General features: G+C 53.0%; 1 protein-coding gene across 1 annotated transcript; it reads left to right on the top strand.

Moving 5' to 3' along the window:
• The first annotated feature begins 13,247 nt into the window (after positions 1-13,247).
• Positions 13,248-20,388, top strand: LOC125519921. The gene is made up of 3 exons (XM_048684697.1): positions 13,248-14,950; positions 15,075-15,321; positions 20,106-20,388. The coding sequence occupies exons 1-3, from the start codon at positions 13,343-13,345 to the stop codon at positions 20,384-20,386; spliced, it is 2,136 nt and encodes a 711-aa protein (XP_048540654.1). The 5' UTR covers positions 13,248-13,342; the 3' UTR covers positions 20,387-20,388.
• The last annotated feature ends 940 nt before the right edge of the window (positions 20,389-21,328 follow it).

Below are 21,328 nucleotides of genomic sequence, written 5' to 3'. Positions count from 1 at the left end.
ACCCGCCTCCGCCTCCGCCTCGTGGGGAGAGATATCCCACCCCACCGCCTGTCACGCATCCGACTCTCAGCGGCCGACTAGGTCGCCACGAAGGAGTCGGTGAGAATGACGCCCGCCATCGGATCGACCGCCTAGCGCGATCCCTGGCGCTAGAAGAAGAAGATGATGTCGGCCCGCCTTGCTTCGGCCCCCGCATCCGCGATGAGCCTTTCCCCAAAGGGTTCTCGCTCCCAAGAGATACGCCCAAGTACAACGGCTCCGTGAAGCCGGAAGATTGGTTGATCGACTACTCCACAACGGTTCGCATAGCAAACGGCAACAGGCGCGTTGCCGTGAAGTACGTGCCCCTCATGCTGCAAGGCATGGCGCGGACCTGGCTCAACAGCCTCCGGCCATACAGCATCAACAGCTGGCTAGACTTTACAGAAGCTTTCGTCTGCAACTTCACCAGCACCTACAAGTGGGCTCCCAAGCCCAGACAGCTCTCCTTGTGCGTACAAGGCCACGCCAAATCCACTCGCGACTACCTCACGCGTTGGGCCGAGCTCCGCAACTCTTGCGAAGGGGTGCACGAGGTGCAAGCCATAGAATACTTCACTGTCGGGTGCCGAGAAGGCACCCTCCTCAAGCACAAGCTCCTCTGCGATGAGCCGACTACCCTCGACGAACTTCTGGTCATAGCGGACAAGTACGCCACCGCCGACTCCTCAATGAAGACTGAACTTCGGGTAGACGCGTCCGGGAAGGTACTCAACCCGGCGCCCAAGACGCCGGCTGGGGACTCCGGCCGACGCCCATACCAGAACGACCACAAGCGCAAGGGCCCCGTGCCGCTCTCCACCAGTCGGCAGGTGGCCACAGTCGAAGACGAGCAGCCCGAAGGGCGGCCCGCACCCAAGGAGCAGAGGGGCGGCAGGCCGGCTTTCTCCTACAAGCAAACTCTCGACGCCCCATGCAAGTTCCACAGCGGCGCGAAGCCGTCCAACCACACAACCCGGAAGTGCCACTGGCTCACCCGAATCTCCAAAGGCAAAGGACTCGCGCCGCCTCCGCCTGCTGGTCCGCCGCCTCCGGCTCCGCAGCTGCCGACCGCTCGGCTAGCAGTCGGAGCTGTGCATGATGAGTTCCCCGACGAGCATGCCGCCTATGTCGTCTTTACAAGCCAGCCCGAAGGCCGGCGCAGCAGACGCCGAGAGCACCAGGAAGTCAACGTGGTCGCTACCAACCCCGCCGAGCACATGCACTGGTCAGAAAAGCCTATCAGCTGGAGCCGGGCCGACCACCCAGAGGTGATGCCATCTCCCGGCTCTTATGCGTTGGTTTTGGATGCCACCCTTGCAACGGACAGACGCGCCGCCCGTTTCTCCCACGTGCTGATAGACGGCGGGAGCAGCATCAACATCCTGTACCGTGACACCCTGGAGAAGCTGAACGTCAAGACGAAGCAACTCATGCCTACTCGGACTGTGTTCCATGGCATTGTACCAGGCCTGTCCTGTGCCCCCATTGGCAAGATCAAGATTGATGTTCTCTTTGGGGACAAGGATCATTTCCGCCAGGAAGCGATCTGGTTTGAAGTGGTGGACCTGGAGAGCCCCTACCATGCATTGCTTGGCCGTCCTGCCTTGGCCAGGTTCATGGTTGTTCCCCACTATGCTTACCTCAAGATGAAGATGCCGAGCGCCAAGGGCATCATCACCATAGCCGGCGATTACAAGAAATCTTCCGAGTGCGCAGCAGCCAGCAGCCGGCTGGCCGAGTCCCTTGTGATTGCCGAAGAAAAGAAGATGTTGGACCGAGTCGTGGCCATGGCCGGCAAATAGCCGGCCCTGTCCCCCGATCCCAAGGAGTGTGATGCCAAAGGATCTTTTCAGCCGGCCAAGGAGACAAAGAAGATACCTCTTGACCCCGAGCACCCAGAAAGGTTTGCCGTCATCGGGGCAAACCTAAGCAGCAAATAGGAAGGCGAGCTCGCCGATTTCCTCCGTGAGGATCGGGATATCTTTGCATGGTCCCCTAAGGACATGCCGGGTGTTCTGAAGGAATTCGCCGAGCACAAGCTACATGTCCGAGAAGGCGCAAAACCAGTCAAACAACCCCTCCGCCGACTGTCGGAGGAGAAAAGAAGGATTGTAGGAGAAGAGATAGCCCGGCTTCTGGCAGCCGGCTTCATTATGGAGGTTTTCTTTCCAGAGTGGCTCGCCAACCTGGTCCTCATGCTAAAGAAGAATAACAAGTGGCGCATGTGCATAGACTACACGAGCCTCAACAAGGCCTGCCCCAAAGATCCCTTTGCTCTGCCAAGGATTGATCGAGTGATAGACTCCACGGCCGGATGCGAGCTGTTGAGTTTCTTGGATGCTTACTCAGGATACCACCAGATAAAGCTAGATCCGGCTGACCGCCTGAAGACCGCCTTCATCACGCCATTCGAAGCTTTCTGCTACCTGACTATGATATTCGGCTTGAGAAATGCCGGTGCCACTTTTCAGCGTTGCATGCAGAAGTGCCTCCTCAAGCAGCTCGGCAGAAATGCCCACGTCTACGTAGACGACATTATGGTGAAGACGGAGAAGCGCGACACCTTGCTGGAAGACCTCAAGGAAACATTTGAGAACCTGTGCCGGTTCCAGATCAAGCTCAATCCCGAGAAATGCGTGTTCGGAGTGCCAGCCGGCCAACTCCTGGGCTTCCTGGTCTCCGAACGCGGCATCGAATGCAACCCAGTAAAGATCAAGGCCATTGAGAGAATGGCGATTCCCACCAAACTTCGAGACGTCCAGAAGTTCACCGGGTGCTTGGCCTCCCTGAACCGCTTCATCAGCTGGCTTGGAGAGAAAGCTCTCCCCCTCTACCGCCTCATGAAGAAGACCACTCACTTCGAGTGGAACGACCAAGCCGACCAAGCTTTTCACGAGCTGAAGAAGGTACTGGCCACGCCGCCTATCCTGGCGGCGCCGACTGAGAAAGAGCCCATGCTCCTCTACATTGCTGCAACCAGCCGGGTGGTCAGCACCGTCATCGTAGTCCAGCGCCCAGAAGAGGGCCGAGCCCAGCCGGTCCAGAGGCCGGTGTACTATTTGAGTGAGGTGTTGTCTACCTCGAAGCAGAACTACCCGCACTACCAGAAGATGTGCTATGGCGTGTACTTCGCCGCCAAGAAGCTGAAGCCCTACTTCCAAGAGCACCCCATCACGGTCGTATGCACCGCCTCGCTTGCTGAGATCATAGGCAGCCAGGATGCATCCGGCCGGGTGGCGAAATGGGCCATCGAGCTGGCCCCCTACACGATCTTCTACCAGCCTCGCACCGCCATCAAGTCCCAAGCATTGGCCGACTTCCTCGTCGACTGGGCCGAGACCCAGTACCTGCCGCCAGCTCCCCACTCCACTCATTGGTGCATGCACTTCGATGGGTCCAAGATGCGCACCAGCTTGGGAGCCGGCGTCATCCTCACCTCTACCAAAGGCGACAAGCTCAGATACATGCTGCAAATTCACTTTGCGCCTCCAACAACGTGGCCAAGTACGAGGCGCTCATACACGGGCTCCGGCTTGCCAAAGAGCTCGGCATACGCCGGATCCTATGTTACGGCGACTCGGACTTGGTAGTCCAGCAATCATCCGGCGACTGGGACGCCAAGGACGCAAATATGGCAAGCTACCGCTTCCTCGTTCAGCAAATCAGCGGGTACTTTGAAGGATGCGAGTTCCTCCACGTACCGCGAGCCGACAACGAGCCAGCTGATACCCTGGCTCAAATAGGCTCCACTCGGCAGGCAATACCAATCGGTGTCTCTCTGCAACGCCTCCTCCAGCCATCTATCAAGTCGTCTCCAGAGTCCTATTCCATCTTCGTGCCGCCTGACCCCGACGCAGCCGGGTCCGGCTCGAAGAACCAAGCAGGTGACCCGGGGACTTCGATAGTCAGCCCGGGGACGTCAGTAGGCGGCTCGGGGACTTCTGTAGTTATGCCCGACCCGGGGACTGCCACACCCGGCTCGGGGACTTCGGTAGTCGGCCCGGGGACTGCACCAACACAACAGGCGGCGGCCGACTCCAGCATTTCACCACCCAGCCCGCCCGCCCTGGTCGCAGTAGCCATGTTGGCAATAGAAGAAGTCGCAGCTCCATCATGGGCCCAGTCCATCCTCAACTTCCTAATAAACCAAGATCTGCCGGCTGACGAAACAGAGGCAAGACAAGTCCAACGCAAAGCCGGAGCATACACAATCGTCAACAGAGAGCTCGTCAGGCGTAGTGTCACTGGAGTCTTCCAGCGATGCGTCGAGCAAGAGAAGGGCATTGCAATCCTCAGAGACATCCACCAAGGAGAATGCGGCCACCACGCAGCCTCAAGATCACTCGTCGCCAAAGCTTTCCGCCATGGGTTCTTTTGGCTGACTGCTTTGGATGACGCCAAGGAGTTAGTTAAACATTGCAAAGGGTGCCAAGTCTTCAGCTCAGTAGCACATGCCGGCTTCGGCACTCAAGACCATTCCCCTCACTTGGCCCTTCGCCGTTTGGGGACTGGACATGGTGGGCCCATTCAAGACGGCGCGCGGTGGCATGACACATCTGCTTGTCGCCGTGGACAAATTCACCAAATGGATTGAGGCAAAGCTGATCAAGAAGGTGAATGGGCTGACTGTCGTGACATTCATCACAGATATAACAACTCGGTACGGCGTGCCACACAGCATCATCACCGACAACGGCACGAATTTCGCCAAGGGAGCATTGGCACGTTTCTACGCGACGCAGGGCATCCGGTTGGACTTAGCGTCCGTTGCCCACCCGCAGTCAAACGGCCAAGTCGAGCGAGCCAACGGCCTCATCCTTTACGGCATCAAGCCCTGACTGGTCGTACCACTGGAACGTTCGGCCGGCTGTTGGCTCGATGAGCTGCCGGCCGTCCTCTGGAGTCTACGCACTACCCCAAACAAGTCAACCGGCTTCACTCCTTTCTTCCTCGTGTATGGTGCCGAGGCGGTCATACCAACTGACATCGAGTTCGACTCGCCTCGGGTAACCATGTACACGGAGGCGGAGGCCAAGGAAGCACGAGAAGACGGCGTCGACTTGCTGGAAGAAGGCCGGCTGTTAGCCCTCAGCCGGTCCGCCATCTACCAGCAAGGCTTGCGCCGCTACCACAGCCGGAAGGTCAGACCAAGATCTTTCCAAGAAGGCGACCTCGTGCTCCAGCTGATCCAGCGAACAGCCGGCCAGCACAAGCTCTCGGCCCCTTGGGAAGGCCCCTTTGTCATCAGCAGAGCGCTGGGAAATGACTCCTACTACCTGATCGACGCACAGAAGCCGAAGGTACGAAAGAGAGATGACTCCGGCAAGGAGTCGGAACGACCATGGAACGCCAACCTCCTCCGAAGATTTTACAGTTGAAATGCAGTATGTATCACGCTAACTTTTGTACTAAGTACGAGACAATAGGCCCCCCGAGGAGAGCTCGGGGACTGCCATCTTTTATCTATGAATGAAGAGTATCATGCTTATGATCATGTCATTACATTCACTTTTTTCGTCCGGCACCGGGTTCGACTAGTCGGCCCGGGGACTGGCCGCCTTGAGTTATATTAGAAGTCCTACCCGCGGTCAGACAAGTAGTGTGCCGGCACCCAAGCCTTCTCTTGCCAAAAGTCGCAGTTCGAAGAACCGGCTATCCGGCTGGCAAGAGTTAAAGGCAGGAAAGGACGCCCACACGAAAAACGGCTAGGGACTAACGGACTAATATAACAAAAGCCGATTTTTCTCCCACCACCGACCGACTACCAGAGTAGCCGGCCGGCCGGCTTCCATTCACCTCGCTTCAATCTAAGAAAGCTCGAGTACTTGCCTTCCCCCCCCAAAAAAATATAAATATAGCCAAGTCCTTCCCTAGACACAGGCTGCAGAGCAGCTGCCGGTTGGGAAGGCAGCAGCCAGGGGAAGGCGGCAAAGGAAACAGCCTAAGGATAAAAAGCATACGCGAATGGAAGCCAAACACGCACACGATCATATTTACACAAAAGGCCTTCGAAAGGCCAGCATTCAACATAGTTTGAATACACCCCCAGTGGGTGGAACTGCACAAGTTTAATAAAAATTGTTTAAAGAGTAACAAGCAGGAAAAGCAAGGACGGCAGATTAAGCCAAGGGAGCGACTGGCGAGTCGGGCAGGTCGGTAGAGACGGCAGTGCTGGCTGGAGGAGTGGCCGGCTGGCGAACCTCGGCATGATCACCACCTCCCGCAGAGGGTGCGCTAGCACGCGCCTCGTTGCTGGAGGCACGGTCAAGCTGAGGCTGGCTGGCCGCTTCACCGGCCGGCTCGACGTCTTCGCCTTCCTCTCCTTCGTCGTCTTCACCTTCATCGCCGGAGGCGATCTCCTCCGCCGAGTCCTCACCCTCTGCCGGGTTCAGCCCGAACCATTCCTCCGGCTGGGCAACGCCGTCGTCATTTATCTCAGGAGCAAAGGCGCTGATGTTAGTGCACTCGGCGATCGTCGAGGCACGCTGAGCGATAGCCGGCCGCACCTCCTCCATCTCCTCGTCGGCTTCCAGTCGCCAGGTGCGCAGCTGGTCCAGGTTCACCCCGGGATACCAGGCTCGGACGAACTCCAGCACCCGCCCAGCTCCAAGCTGGGCTGCCGATGCCTTCCAGGCCTCGAAGCGGCCAACCGCAACCTCCAGCCAGTCGGCAGTCCGACTCGGGGTGCGGGGAATCGCTTCGCCTGGCCAGAGGGCGGCCAACACCTGCGCCCCGGCGCGCTGGAGGCGGCGGAGCATGCGGTGAGCCGGCTGCAGCCGGGCTTGGACCGCCAAGAGTTGCTCCTCGAGCGTCCAGCTCGCGTTCGGCGCGATTTCAGCCCCCGCCTGCCGGCGCGCCTCGCGGTGGGCCTCGATGGTCTGGGTGGCAAAGACGGAGTAGCCGGGGAAGTAGTCTGCACAAAGAACAAAAGCAGAACGAGTCAGAACACAAATCAGGGGGCAAGGGGCAAGCAAGGAGTGAGGAAGGCGTCTTACCATTGATCAGATCCTCAACCCGGCCGTAGCCCTCGCTCAGCGCTTATTTTGCCTCAGCCCAGCCCGCCGCTTCGGTCTCGAACTCAGCTTTGAGGGCGTCCTCGCTGTCCTGCGCCTTCTTTAGGGCCGCCTTGTGGCTCTCCTCCTGGTCGGCCAACTTCTTGGCCAAGCGGTCACGCTCCAGGACTAAGGCGTTGCACTCGGCTTCCTTGGCACGAAGGGCGGTCTGGGCCCCGCTGAGCTGCTCCCTCAAGTCGGCATTGGCTCCTGTAAGCATGAAGACAAAGGAAAAATCAATAAGGAAGAAGTCGTCAGGGAAGATCCGACCTGACTGCTCAGCAGTCGGCCCGAATCTCGAGGACTACACCCAGTGGGTGCGCTGACGCGCCCCCACAGGAGATGAACGAGACAAAGCATGCACTCCGGCTGTTGGTCAGGTCCTCGGTTTTCTGGCCCAGCTCCTGAGCCTGGGAGTTGAGGGCAGCAGCGCGGAGGTTATGGTATTCCTGGAAGATCAGACAGGATGCAAGAATAAGATAGCTGTCAGGACCTAGTAAGTTCCAAGCCGCCTGCTCAGCAGCCGACTCGGAACTCGGGGACTACGCCCAGTGGGTGCGCTGACGCGCCCCCACGGAAGAAATCAAAAAAGCAAAACAACCAAAGCCAGAAGGCTCACCCGGATGACGGCCCGCGTCATGAGGAACTCTTGGGTATATCGCTGCAGCGAAGCGGCCTGGGCTTGAAGCTGGTTCCGGACCTCCTGGGCCGCCGTATTCAGCTCGGTCGTCCCCCCGCTGGGCGTCCACTCGGACATGCTGGCGCTGGCCGCCTCCAGAGCCTCCGCTGTCCGGCTGGCGCCCGCAGCTCTATGCGGCTCCGACGCGGAGGTAGCTCCCCCTGCGCGCCGGCGAAATGCCGACTGCACCTCGAGGCCGGCCCCTGCCTCTGGCTCGCCCCCGGCCGGCTGCTCTGGCGCCGCGGCTGGTTGGCCGCTTTGGCCCGCTCCAGTCGGCGCCGTCTGCGGCGCCTCCTCCACGAAGACCACGTGGTCCTCCCTCCTCTCCATCACCGGTGGGTCTCGGTCGACCTCCTCCGATGGGGGCACGGGGATGTCAGGGGCCACGGCGCGGAGGGGAACGACGAGCTGCGGAGGCTGGTTGTGCGAGGCCTCCGCCTCCCTCTCCGCGGCCGCTGCCTCCGCCCGGGCCTTGGCCGCCGCGTCGGCCTGCTCCTCCGCCGCCTGGGCGGTCCTTCGCTCCGCCGCCTCCCGTGCGTTCCGCTCCGTGGCCTCCATGAGGTCGGCGCGGGGATCCACGCGGCGGGAGCCTGAGGACCCTCCAGTCGGCCCGACTACGGAGCCGCCAGGACCTCGCTCGAGGGAAAGCGGTGCCCTTCCCGGCGAGCAAAGAAAGTTTAGAAGAGCCTCCATCGAAGAGGACAACAAAAAATACAAGACGTTTGACGCTTACGCCGAGATCGCCTACGGCTGTTTCACCGCCTTGCGGAAGCGGGCCGCCTTCACGGCCGCCTCATCCCGCTTGGTCGCCACCGTGGAACCCTTGGGTTTCTTCGGCCGGCTACCGAAGTAGGTCGACGCGGCCCGGCGTTTCTGCGCGCCGCCACGGGCAGCCGACGCGGCAGACGGGCCCGCGCCTTGATGATCAAGCGCCGGCTGGCGGTGCGGAACGGCTTCGACCTCGTCATCGTTCGCCCAGTCCTCGAGGCCAGCCTCGAGCCCCGCGCCGCCTGCCTTGTCGCCTTCCCCCATGACGGCATCTTCCATGGCGGCCGCTCCCAGGTCCGGATCATCGACGTCGTCCACCGTGCAGTCGTGGAGGAGCTAGCGCTCTGCCCCTGCGGCCCCGGCCGTCGGCGGAAGAAGAGGGTTCTGCTGAGGGCAAACCAATTGATCAGAAGTCGGCCATCATGAGGCCGGCTACAAAAAGGAAGAAAAGAAGAAAAACTTACAGCAGGCGGAGGGTTGGCGCAAGAGTACGGCCCCTTGCCGTATTGCCAATCCTCGGCGAGCTTGCAGTTGCAGATGTAGTTCACCATGTAAGACACCTCAACGTGAGGCATATCCCTGGTGCTCAGCCGACACGGGTCGAAGCGGCCGCTCATCTGACAAATCATGTGAGGCCGGCCTTGGAGTGGAAGTACTCGGCGCTCCACGAAGGCGGCCACCAGGTCGGCTCCGATCAGGCCCTCCGACTGGATCATCACCCGGAGCCGGGCGACGGCTGCGTTCCCGGCCTGAGACAACGACCTGGCCCGGTAGCTCCACGAGGGTTGCCTCCCAGCCGGCGGGCCGGCTACGTAAGCCGGCAGGTTGACGAAGTCGCCTTGCTGGGCGACGTTCTTCACGTAAAAATAGGACTTCTGCCAGATCTTCACCGACTGGATCAGCGGGATGGGCGGGAACAGATTGTTCTCACCCGTCCGCCTCATGGCAATGAAGGCTCCGCAGGGGGCGGGCACACCCGCGACAACGGTGCCGAGTTTGCTCTGGAAGAATTCTCCCCAGAGCTCGAGAGTGGGGAGAACCCCAAGAAAGCCCTCGCACAGGGTGACGAAAGCCGACAACAGCATCACCGCGTTGGGTGTGAGGTGATGCGGCTGGAGGTGGTAAAACTCAAGAAAAGCGTGAAGGAATCTACTCGCCGGGAGGCCGAAGCCGCGCAGGCAGTGCGAGCGGAAGATTACCTGCTCGCCCTCCTCCGGTGCTGGCGAAATCTCCCTCGCCGGCGCACAACGAACCCGCACGTAGTTCTCGCCCGGTAGACGCCGCATCCGGCGGAGGAACTCAACGTGGTCCTCATGGACGTTGGAGCCGTCCCACGAGCTCGACAACGCCATGGGAGCGACGCAGCGAGGAACAAGGCGATGCGACGGCGGAGACGCGCACGACCCCGCTACGGCGGGACCGTAGGAACCGAGAGGTCCGATGGCGGAGCGGCGCGGCAATGGGTCGCTGCGGCGGTGGAAGGAAGGAGAAGGAAGGTGAGAAAGGGTGGAGCGAGGGAGAGCGTGCGAGCCTCTGCCGCTCCCTCTCCTCCCCCTACTTATAGACCCGCGCGGCGGAGCCGAGGAGGCGTGGTGTGGGGGAACGTGGGATCAACTGCGCCCGCTCCCCCATGTCCCGCGATTATGGCGCCCTGATGACGTAATGAAACCGCCGCGGGAAGGCGAGCGGTCCGTTGTGGGCCACAGAAGATCCGCGCTTGGGCCGAGGCCTAGAAGTGGCGGGCCCGGGCCTGCGGCGGCGTCCCATCGTGCACGTGCGTTGGCAGGTTTTCCTTTCCACGTGGCCCGCGGGGTGGCGCGCGGTTAGCTCGCAGGCCGACCCATGTTCCCGCCTACAAGATACGGAGCTTTCCGAAGACGGCGTGCATAAGCAAAGCCAGCTCCTCAGGATAGGAAGCTGACCAAGCTTCTCGTCCCTTTGTCAGCCTCGAAGCTCGATCAGCTTCGGGGACTACTGTCGGAGTAAACGACCACGGGTAGCCTAGCCGGCTCCCCCTGACCCTTCTAAAAAAATTACGAGCCAATCCGGCCCTCAAGAATCCAAGACGTGGGGCCGCCTTCCCCGTGCCATCTGTCTCCCAGGCCGACTATCAGAAGGCGGCCCGGCTTTAGCCCTCATGAAGAAAGCCGCGGGAGGGCCGGCTCCAAGAAGCCGGCCGCGAGAAGCCGACTCCCACAAAGCGGTCAAGATCGTACCCTCGAAGTCTGCATCCACATAACGGCGATGTGGCGGGGCATGGCTACAGTAAAGCCTGCCACCCCCGAATCCCGGAGCACTCCTGGCACAGTGTGCCGTACGGGGTGGCCATGACCCGTCCGGCACGACACTGTTGCCATGTTGACCCTGATGCCACCCACGACGGGCTGTCAGCGCGGCCCACGGGCGGTGGGCCCCTTCAGGCAGAGAGACACCCGAAGGCGGCCAGGCCTCCCCCAGTCGGCCCAAGACAGGGCCGGCTCCCCACAGCCGGCTTGCTTCCTCCCTCGAAGGAGACGCCCCATTAAGGAGACAAGACGAGGTGAGGCTACAGCGATCGCCCGCCGGACGGCGGCGCTGTAGCCACGCTTACCTCGGCGAAGCCCTCGTCACAGGTTTGAGGCAACAATAACCAGCCACCGACAAGGCCCCTGACAGTGGGGGCCTGCCTGTCGACCAAGGAGCCAGCAGCCGGCGGGACCCACCAGCTGGTGGGCCCCGGCAGCTGGCGCAGAAGCTGGCGAGCGTAGACACGGACGGCTGGGGCCCACGCCCAGCTGGATTACCATTGTACCCCGGGGGGTGGGCCTATATAAACCCCCCGGGGCACCCATGCAAAGGGTTGATCTGGGCTAGTTTTAGACACCACATAGAGAGGAGAGGAGAGCTAGCCGTGCCCTTCTTCTTCTTCTTCTTCTCGCAAAACAGCTCAAGGAGCATCTTGTAGCCACTCGTTCATCCAATGATCATGCGGAGACCCCGCAGAGCAGTAGTAGGGGTGTTATCTCCACGGAGAGCTCTGAAGCTGGGTAAGATTCGCCGGCGTGCATGTCTTCGCCTCATCCCGCTTCCAGGCACCGGCGACGTCTTACTGGCTCCCACAATGATAAGCCACCCGTTGGCATATGTCGCACCTATCACCCGACATTGCATAATCTCATAGTCAGAGGAACATGTATAAGTCATGAAGAAAGCAGTAGCAATAAAACTGGACGATCATTATGCTAAGCTAACGGATGGGTCTTGTTCATCACATCATTCTCTAATGATGTGATCCTGTTCATCAAATGACAACACATGCCCATGGCTAGGAAACTTAACCATCTTTGATTAACGAGCTAGTCAAGTAGAGGCATACTAGGGACACTCTGTTTGTCTATGTATTCACACATGTACTAAGTTTCCGGTTAATACAATTCTAGCATGAATAATAAACATTTATCATGATATAAGGAAATATAAATAATAACTTTATTATTGGCTCTAGGGCATATTTCCTTCATATGCATTATTCAAACAAACTCGTGCCAGTTCAAATGGAGCAGCCAATCGTTGCAGGTTGGGGTGGCTATTTATAGCCGAAGCAATTCTGAGGTGTGAAATGGCCAATAAGGACATGCGTCACCTAACGGTCAACCGACATGTGGCACAACAGTCAGATTTCAAAACCACGCGACAACTTACTTGATGAACAAGTCAAGTTGACTCAACTGTCAGTGATTCTTTCTCCATGTTTAGAAGAACTTTGTTGTCTTAGAGAATAATCACTCTGCATAAAAAGGATTTATCTCGTTTTCACTTGAAAAAATTGGTATATGATTGAGCACACAACGGAGATATAAAATTCTAATAACTTGGACCCTCTTATGGTACGGTTTGTCCTATGACTCAGTAGAGATAAAAAATGAAAGTAGAGAAACAACTACGTCTTTTCATTGTCTTCATTTTTTCACTGCAGTCAATTGTTTCTCGAACAACATACCAAAACAATCGCTCTTCACAGCAAATTTTAGGGTTGTCTCCCACACGTATAACATACTCCTCAATAGCATAGGCAATCTTCTCTGTAACTAGAGCAATCTTCTTAGAATATCAAACAATCTTCTATGTTCTTCCGAGGGATTTTACTCTATGTGTGTACTCGCAAACACATTAGTCTCTTAACTGCGTTGTTCCAATAATCTTCAAAACATGTTCAGAATTTTAAAATGTGTCATCATTTTCAAATTTTGTAAAAAGTGTTTGTGATTTTGAAATTTGTTTAATAATTTCAGAACTGTTCATGTTTTTCAAAAAAATCCTCATTTTCAAATTTATTGAAAAATTAAAAAATGCTTGGGATATTTAAAAAAAACACGTTTTTGAAACAAATTCGGAATTTCATTTTTTGGAAAACTCACAAATTCAACAAATATTCGCATTTTAGAAAATGTTTAAGAATTTCAAAAAATTGTTCAAAATTTAAAAAATGTTTCGCCTTTTTAAAATTAATTTCTAATATTTTAAAAAAACGTCTTCTCGAAAAATGTTCAGGATTTTTGAAAACAAATGTTCTCTACAGTGCCAAAGCCTACCGCTACTGGTTTTTTAAATGAAAACCAGAGGCGAGCGCTGTACGAGTGGGCCGGCTCATGTAAGAGGGCACCACGTGGGTTAGAATTGAGTCCTGCATAATCGGCCCGGCCCAATCAACCGGAGGTGGACGTTTTTGGTCTGCGACTGCGATGCGTGGATGCCCTAGGTCCTTCCGTCCTCCCCAACACTACCGGCCGCCGCCACCCTTCCCCATCCACTTCCGCCGGCGAGGAAAGCAACTTGCCTGACAATGCACGGCAAGCGTGACCGCCTCACAGACGAGAAGCAGGATATATGCGATCTGCTGGGTTACATCCATGATTTCTACAGGGAGGCGCTCGATCGGCTTCCGTTGGGGGCGATTCCCTCGCTGGCCCCGCGCCTCCTCAAGGCCGGCATGCCCATCGGCTTCCTCGACCCAGTCTCCAACATCATCGCCAACACCATCGCCTACACGCCTGGATCCGACCAGGAGGAGGAGGAGGCGCCGTCTTCGGAGTGGATCCTCTCCAAGATCATCACCGACACTAACGACGTATTCGCCTTCGAACTACCGCTTTCCCTGCACAAGTCTATGACCCTCGCGCGGCTGTCGCTGGACGGTCTTGTCAGCTTCCTCACCTCCCACTACCGCTACCTCGTCAGCAGGGAAGCCATGAGCTACCTGCTCCTGGCCAGGGCCGATCTTCTCACCGCCGTGCGCCTCATCGAGCGTGATCGTAACAAGAGGTGCAACTCCTTCAGTATTACCTCCCCTGCAGCCAAGGTCGCCCTGGAATGTGCCGCCGTGTCTGCCAGGCATCCTGAACCAGACGTCCTGGTGAAAGCGTCTCTGACTATGGCCTCTCGCCTGGCCGATGTCACCGCGGTTCTTGCTGGACAAGGCCCTCTCTCGCCTGCAACTATCAGGAGCATCGCCAAGCTGCTCAGGAGAGGGCCTACGATTATGGATGACCTCACCAACCTATCACTGGATCATCTTTGTGGTAAGAGGAAGAATAAGAGAAAGAGAAGTGAGCAGACAGCAGAAACCATAGAGGGGAGCAGGGCACAGAAAAAGCTTGGTCCTCAGTTGACATTCAGATACACACTGGCTCTGAAGCTTTTGCTCCTCGGCAAGATCCATGGGCACTACTTGCAGGCACTTGCCAAGCTGCCTCGGGATGGCTTGCGCAAGCTTCACCACTGCAGCCTCCTCAGGGGTGGATATTGCTATGGCCCCAAGGATCCTGTCTCCAACATTATCCTCAACACCATCTGGTATGGCTCCATGTTTCCCACGCCCCAAAAGTTTCAGCTACAGTTTAAGGTGGATCTGATATGCACAGACATGCTTGCACGCATTGAGTGCTGTTCTCTTTACGGCCTTGTTACCTTCCTTCGCACCTGTCTCCCCTCTATCTCGGAGCACGATGCAATCTGGTATCTGTTCAGGAGCGATGCTGATGTCCACAAGGCCATCCGTGAGGCAATGAAGCATGATCATTCTGTGTCTGGCAGTTACCAGGACGCCTATAGGCAAGCAGCGGTTGCTTCATGGCATGATGACCCTGATGCGCTGGTGAAATTTGCCATGTCTTCCTTGAACATGGAGTCCGCCCAGTTGTTAACTATATTGCAGGGCACACTCACCAACGGCAGAGTTGAATGCCTCACCATGGCTCTGCCACATCAATATTCACCTACCCAGTCCGAGGAGCAGGCTCAGCAAGTGACCCAGGCGACCTCAAACTCACATGTCTTGAGCAAAAACCAGAAAAGGTTCATTTCAGAGTTCCAGAAAAAATTCAGGTGCGACCAAAACTTCTTTGTCAGAAAGGTCAAGGCGGCATTGAGCGACTACTCCCAGCAAAAAGGGGTTGGTACATTTGCTTCTGTTTTTTGTTTTCTTCCTTGTGAATTCTAATGTGCATCAATTACTTTCATTTGGTCAAAACCTTTTCTCACATATTGGCTGCCCTCTTCTGCATTGTTACTTGTAGGTGCACTATAAACTTCATGTCATTTGCGGTGTGAATCCTAGTGTACCGGGCGGATCAAGTGCTGCTCTTTTTAAGAAGAGGTTCCCATTTGAGTACTTCCATATCAACTTCTTGGCAACAGCCAAACGACCAAATTCTGCAGTTGCAGCTCCAGAACTGTTCTTCGCTCAATGTAGCAATAGCGTCGAAGAGAGGCGGAAGAGACCATCCTGGTGCTCCCCTGTATCAGTAACTCGCATAGATAATGGTATGCTCTCAGCTCTCTCTTTTCATGCACACACTGGTATTTGGTGGCAATTTGAATGCGTCATTTTTGCCTGTATATTTAACAACTGTAAGACATAAGTTGGTCGAATCAGTTATGTTTGCACTACTAGCTGTATATCATTACTGCCATACAAATTGGATGATAGTTTTTTTTTCTCATATCACAAAGCTTGATTAGTAGGCGCAATCAAGCCCCTTATATAAATGAATTAAATGATGTTTTCTGAAAACTGGAAGGAAAAATTTATCACAGCCGAATAGCCAAAATGCGTCCGTGAAATTTCTTAACATTTCTGTTAATGCATTTATGTGGAGCCGCACTATAAGAAAAAACAGTACACGTCGCTGGCAAATTGGCAAAGCAACCATGTCGTCGGTGTACCCTCACTTGCAGCCATGGACGGATGCGGCCATGATTAATTATGCGCCAGCGCCGGCCCCTTGCGCATGATGGCGGTGGAGAACTAAGCTATGGAGCCACGTGAGTTGCCAAATGTCTTAGTAGACGGACATACTCGCCATGCATGTGCGCTAGTGTCAGCACTGACCATCTCGTAGTTTAGACCCCGAACAATATATGTTCTCTAGTTCTCCTTATTAGTTCCCAGTGAAAGAAATCAGTGTTGAAGAGAAAACTACTGACGGTTTGAAGAAAACGCAGTTGCCTATGTATCAACAGTGTTGATGTATGGCTCCTTTAACTTCCATATTATTACAGAAGATGGCTCTTGGTTTGAACTCCCCTTGGCAATTTATGATCCAAGGCCTTAGATTGATGACCAACTCAATCTGATGGCTGTTATTTTAAAGTTGACGTCGCTTAATATGGATGCTGCATTAGAGTAATAAAGAAAGATAGGGCTTAGAAGACCTGGCCAAATAGAATTGCATTTTCCTTTTTTGTTTCCCTCTACACATAGGAATTGTCATGGTTTATCTGCACATTATTTGAGATGTAATATTGCTTTGTTTAAGTACTCCCTCTGTTTCTCTTTACTCTGTGTATAAAATTTGTTTGAAGTCAAGCTACACAAAGTTTGACCAAATTTGTATAAAAAAATATGAACATCTACAATACTAAAACTATATAGTATAAAAATACATTTCATGGTGCATATGATAATACTGATTTCTTAGTGTGAATGTTGATATTTTTTTTAATATAAAGTTAGTCAAACTTTACAAAGCTTGACTTTGACCAAATTTTATATGCAGACTAAAAAGAAACGAAGGGAGTATATGATAGGTATTTTTTTAAGACGCATAATGATATGAAGTAACTTCCAGATAATTAGAACATTGATAATTTACAGTAATGTTCTAATATGATTGTAAGAGATACGGTTCTAATATGATTGTAAGAGATACGATCGAAGTATTCAAACTCTAGTTGAGTTGTTAGTTTGTTAGTTTGTCACATTAAACAACAAGAACAACAACAAAGCCTTTAGTCCCAAACAAGTTGGGGTAGGCTAGAGGTGAAACCCATAAGATCTCACAACCAACTCATGGCTCTGGCACATGGATAGCAAGCTTCCATGCACCCTTGTCCATAGCTAGCTCTTTGGTGATATTCCAATCCATCAGGTCTCTCTTAACGAACTCCTCCCATGTCAAATTCGGTCTACCCCATCCTCTCTTGACATTCTCTGCACGCTTTAGCCGTCCGCTATGCACTGGAGCTTCTGGAGGCCTGCGCTGAATATGCCCAAACCATCTCAGAGGATGTTGGACAAGCTTCTCTTCAATTGGTGGTACCCCAACTCTATCTCGTATATCATCATTCCGGACTCGATCCTTCCTCGTGTGGCCACACATCCATCTCAACATACGCATCTCCGCCACACCTAACTGTTGAACATGTCACCTTTTAGTCGGCCAACACTCAGCGCCATACAACATTGCGGGTCGAACCGCCGTCCTATAGAACTTGCCTTTTAGCTTTTGTGGCACTCTCTTGTCATAGAGAATGCCAGAAGCTTGGCGCCACTTCATCCATCCGGCTATGATTCGATGGTTCACATCTTCATCAATATCCCCATCCTCCTGTAGCATTGACCCCAAATACCAAAAGGTGGCCTTCTGAGGTACCACCTGGCCATCAAGGCTAACCTCCTCCTCACACCTAGTAGTACTGAAACCGCACATCATGTACTCGGTTTTAGTTCTACTAAGCCTAAACCCTTTCTATTCCAAGGTTTGTCTCCATAACTCTAACTTCCTATTTAACCCCCGTTCGACTATCGTCAACTAGCACCACATCATCCGCAAAGAGCATACACCATGGGATATCTCCTTGTATATCCCTTGTGACCTCATCCATCACCAATGCAAAAAGATATGGGCTCAAAGCTGACCCCTGATGCAGTCCTATCTTAATCGGGAAGTCATCAGTGTCAACATCACTTGTTCGAACACTTGTCACAACATTATCGTACATGTCCTTGATGAGGGTAATGTACTTTCCTGGGACTTTGTGTTTCTCCAAGGCCCATCGCATGACATTCCGCGATATCTTATCGTAGGCCTTCTCCAAGTCAATGAACACCATATGCAAGTCCTTTTGCTCCCTATATCTCTCCATAAGTTGTCGTATCAAGAAAATGGCTTCCATTGTTGACCTCCCAGGCATGAAACCAAACTGATTTTTGGTCACGCTTGTCATTCTTCTTAAGCGGTGCTCAATGACTCTCTCCCATAGCTTCATTGTATGGCTCATCAGCTTAATTCCGCGGTAATTAGTACAACTCTGAACATCCCCCCTGTTCTTGAAGATTGGTACTAATATACTTCGTCTCCATTCTTCTGGCATCTTGTTTGCCCGAAAAATGAGGTTGAAAAGCTTGGTTAGCCATACTATCGCTATGTCCCCGAGACCTTTCCACACCTCAATGGGGATACAATCAGGGCCCATCGCCTTGCCTCCTTTCATTCTTTTTAAAGCTTCCTTGACCTTAGACTCCTGGATTCGCCGCACAAAACGCATGCTGGTCTTATCAAAGGAGTCGTCCAGTTCAATGGTAGAACTCTCATTCTCCCCATTGAATAGCTTGTCGAAGTACTCCCGCCATCTATGCTTAATCTCCTCGTCCTTCACCAAGAGTTGGCCTGCTCCGTCCTTGATGCATTTGACTTGGCCAATATCCCTCGTCTTCCTCTCTTGGATCTTGGCCATCTTATAGATGTCCCTTTCGCCTTCCTTCGTGCCTAACCGTTGGTAGAGATCCTCATATGCCCGACCCCTTGCTTCACCAACAGCTCGCTTTGCGGCCTTCTTCGCCATCTTGTACTTCTCTATGTTGTCTGCACTCCTATCCAGGTATAGGCGTCTAAAGCAATCTTTCTTCTCTTTAATCGCCTTCTGGGTATCATCATTCCACCACCAGGTATCCTTATCTTCGCTTCTCCTTCCCCTGGACACTCCAAACTCCTCTGAGTCCACCTTACGAATGCAAGTCGCCATCTTCATCCACACATTGTCCGCATCCCCTCCTTCCTCCCAAGGACCCTCCTTAATGACCCTCTCCTTGAACGCCTGAGCTACCTCCCCCTTGAGCTTCCACCACTTCGTTCTAGCGACTTTGGCACGCTTATCCCGCTGGACACGAATCCGAAAGCGGAAGTCAGCAACCACCAACTTATGCTGGGGTACAACACTCTCTCCAGGTATCACCTTACAGTCTAGGCATGCATGCCTATCTTCTCTTCTCGAGAGGATGAAATCAATCTGGCTAGAGTGTTGGCCACTACTAAAAGTCACCAGATGTGATTCTCTCTTTCTAAAGAGGGTGTTAGCTACAATCATGTTGTAGGCTAGAGCAAAGCTTAAGACATCTTCTCCTTCTTGATTCCTGTGTTACCTTCAAAACCTGTGTTAGATGTACCCACGTGGCCATTGAGGTCTCCTTCTATGAAGAGCTTCTCACCAATCGGTACACTCATAACCATGTCTTCCAGGCCTTCCCAGAACTCCCTCTTGGTGTTCTCGTTGTGGCCTACTTGCGGGGCATACATGCTGATAACATTGAGAACCAAGTCCTCAACTACTAGTTTGACCCAGATAATCCGGTCCCCACGTCTCTTGACGTCTATCACTCCATACTTGAGGCTCTTGTTGATCAAGATACCTATGCCATTTCTGTTTGCAGCCGTCCCCGTGTACCACAACTTGAAGCCGGTATCCTCCACCTCCTTCGCCTACTGTCCTCTCCATTTGGTTTCTTGGACACAAAGGATATCAACACCTCTCCTCACTGCTGCATCAACTAGCTACCGAAGCTTCCCTGTCAGAGACCCTACATTCCAGCTACCTAAGCGAATCCTCCTAGGCTTGGGTAGCTTCCTTACCCTTCGCACTCGTCGAGTCAAATGCGAAGACCCTTGCTTATTTTCCACTACATCCGGGCGCCGATGTAGCGCGCCACTAAGGATGCGACGACCCGATCCTCTCTCACTGTTAGTTTGTAACATTGCCTTTATTTATTCATATACAACTAGAAAATTAGGCATGTTTTTCTCATGTCACTAGAAGTATCAGCAAATGCATGAGTTTATAAGTTGGTATTGAGAATGATAGCAAATATATGTTATGACGTGAGTCACGTGACAGTGTGGTATTCAGTTTTCGTATACAAGTACATATCATGGAATTTGTATTATAAATAATGAAAAATGCCAAGTCAGGACATATGGTAGTATCTGGATGTGTGCTCTGTTATATGTTTTCTTAATATAATCTAATTCCTTCGTTTATTTTGATGCAAGTTCGTTGCTTCTCTTGTGAGTTTAATGGGGCAAAGATTGTGCATCCATATGATGATTCATATTGTGGGCGCTATGAAGATTTCAATATTATAGCTCAGGGAAAACATGGCACTCCGAATGATCTTCTTATCAGCTCCTGCCATTATCATTCTGACATGATGGCCACAATGACAGAAGATTTTATCTATTTTGATCCCAACATGGACTCAGAGTTTGCAAAGATGAATCCTATTTCTAATGTGACTATGGAGTTGAAAAGATTTAAGGGTAGAATCTTCTGATATGATTATGGCTTATATGATACCCCCTCCCCCCTCCTCGAAATTCTTGTCTTAGATTTGTCTAGGTACGGATGTACCTAATACTAAAACATGACTTGATACATCTGTATTTAGACAAATCTAAAACAAGAATTTTGGGACGGAGGGAGTAGAACATAACATATTAGCGGAAAGTCAATTTGGCTCTTGGGGCCAAAAAAAATTCTTGAAATGAAAAGAAATCTAAGAAAAAATTTGTTTGTGTACTTAGTCACATCCAAATACTACCTGCAAATTTTGAGGCAAAAAGATTAAATATTTTGGCTTGTAAAAGAAACAAATCGAACACTAAAAGTTACCCCAAAATGTCATCCCAAATTTGTTTTGTTTTTTTGCTGACAAGACACCGCAGCTCTGTTTCGCATGAAAATTGTCATGCATGTTTGCGACACTAATACAATCATCAACAAAAAATTTCAGATTTTTTTGAAAACATTTAATATTTTTTCGCATTACCGTTCATCTGGTAGCAAATGCTTCTGAAAGTCAAAACGCCAGCCCAACATATTAGCTCTTGTTAAGAATCAAACGACGTGTCCCTACTGAACCGTCACAGCGAGCCGTCATTAGGATTAGCGTAAATATAGTTATTAGTGTCCAAAGCGTCGTACGAACACGATCGTCAGTATGGACGCACGCCTTCTCGATGCCGGATAGGCACATCCTGTAGCAGGCGCCTCAAATTGAGGCGCTAATCCTTGTATATGAAGGGCTTTGCCCAACTATCAACGACACTAGTTTTCCTATCAAATTCTTACACGTTATCAGCCACGTTAGCCTCTACCAACAGAGCATGAAAAGGACGAGAGAGAAGGTAAGATGGCAGGGATGAACCTGCACAACATTGCCTCTGCACTTATTCGTTTCATCTGATGGGAAATCCATCGATCTGCGAGACGACAC

The sequence above is a fragment of the Triticum urartu genome, chromosome 7, assembly GCF_003073215.2.
Source record: "Triticum urartu cultivar G1812 chromosome 7, Tu2.1, whole genome shotgun sequence".
Classification (NCBI taxonomy): Eukaryota; Viridiplantae; Streptophyta; class Magnoliopsida; order Poales; family Poaceae; genus Triticum; species Triticum urartu.
Note: the sequence above shows the minus strand (reverse complement) of the source record. Positions and strands in the feature narration are given on the sequence as shown.

Bases quoted from the DNA above. Each gene is read 5' to 3' on its own strand.
- LOC125519921 (XM_048684697.1), top strand. From the start codon at position 13,343: ATGCACGGCAAGCGTGACCGCCTCACAGACGAGAAGCAGGATATATGC. The intron at 14,951-15,074 runs GTTGGTACATTT...TGTTACTTGTAG, and splicing joins ACTACTCCCAGCAAAAAGGG to GTGCACTATAAACTTCATGT. The intron at 15,322-20,105 runs GTATGCTCTCAG...TTTTGATGCAAG, and splicing joins AGTAACTCGCATAGATAATG to TTCGTTGCTTCTCTTGTGAG.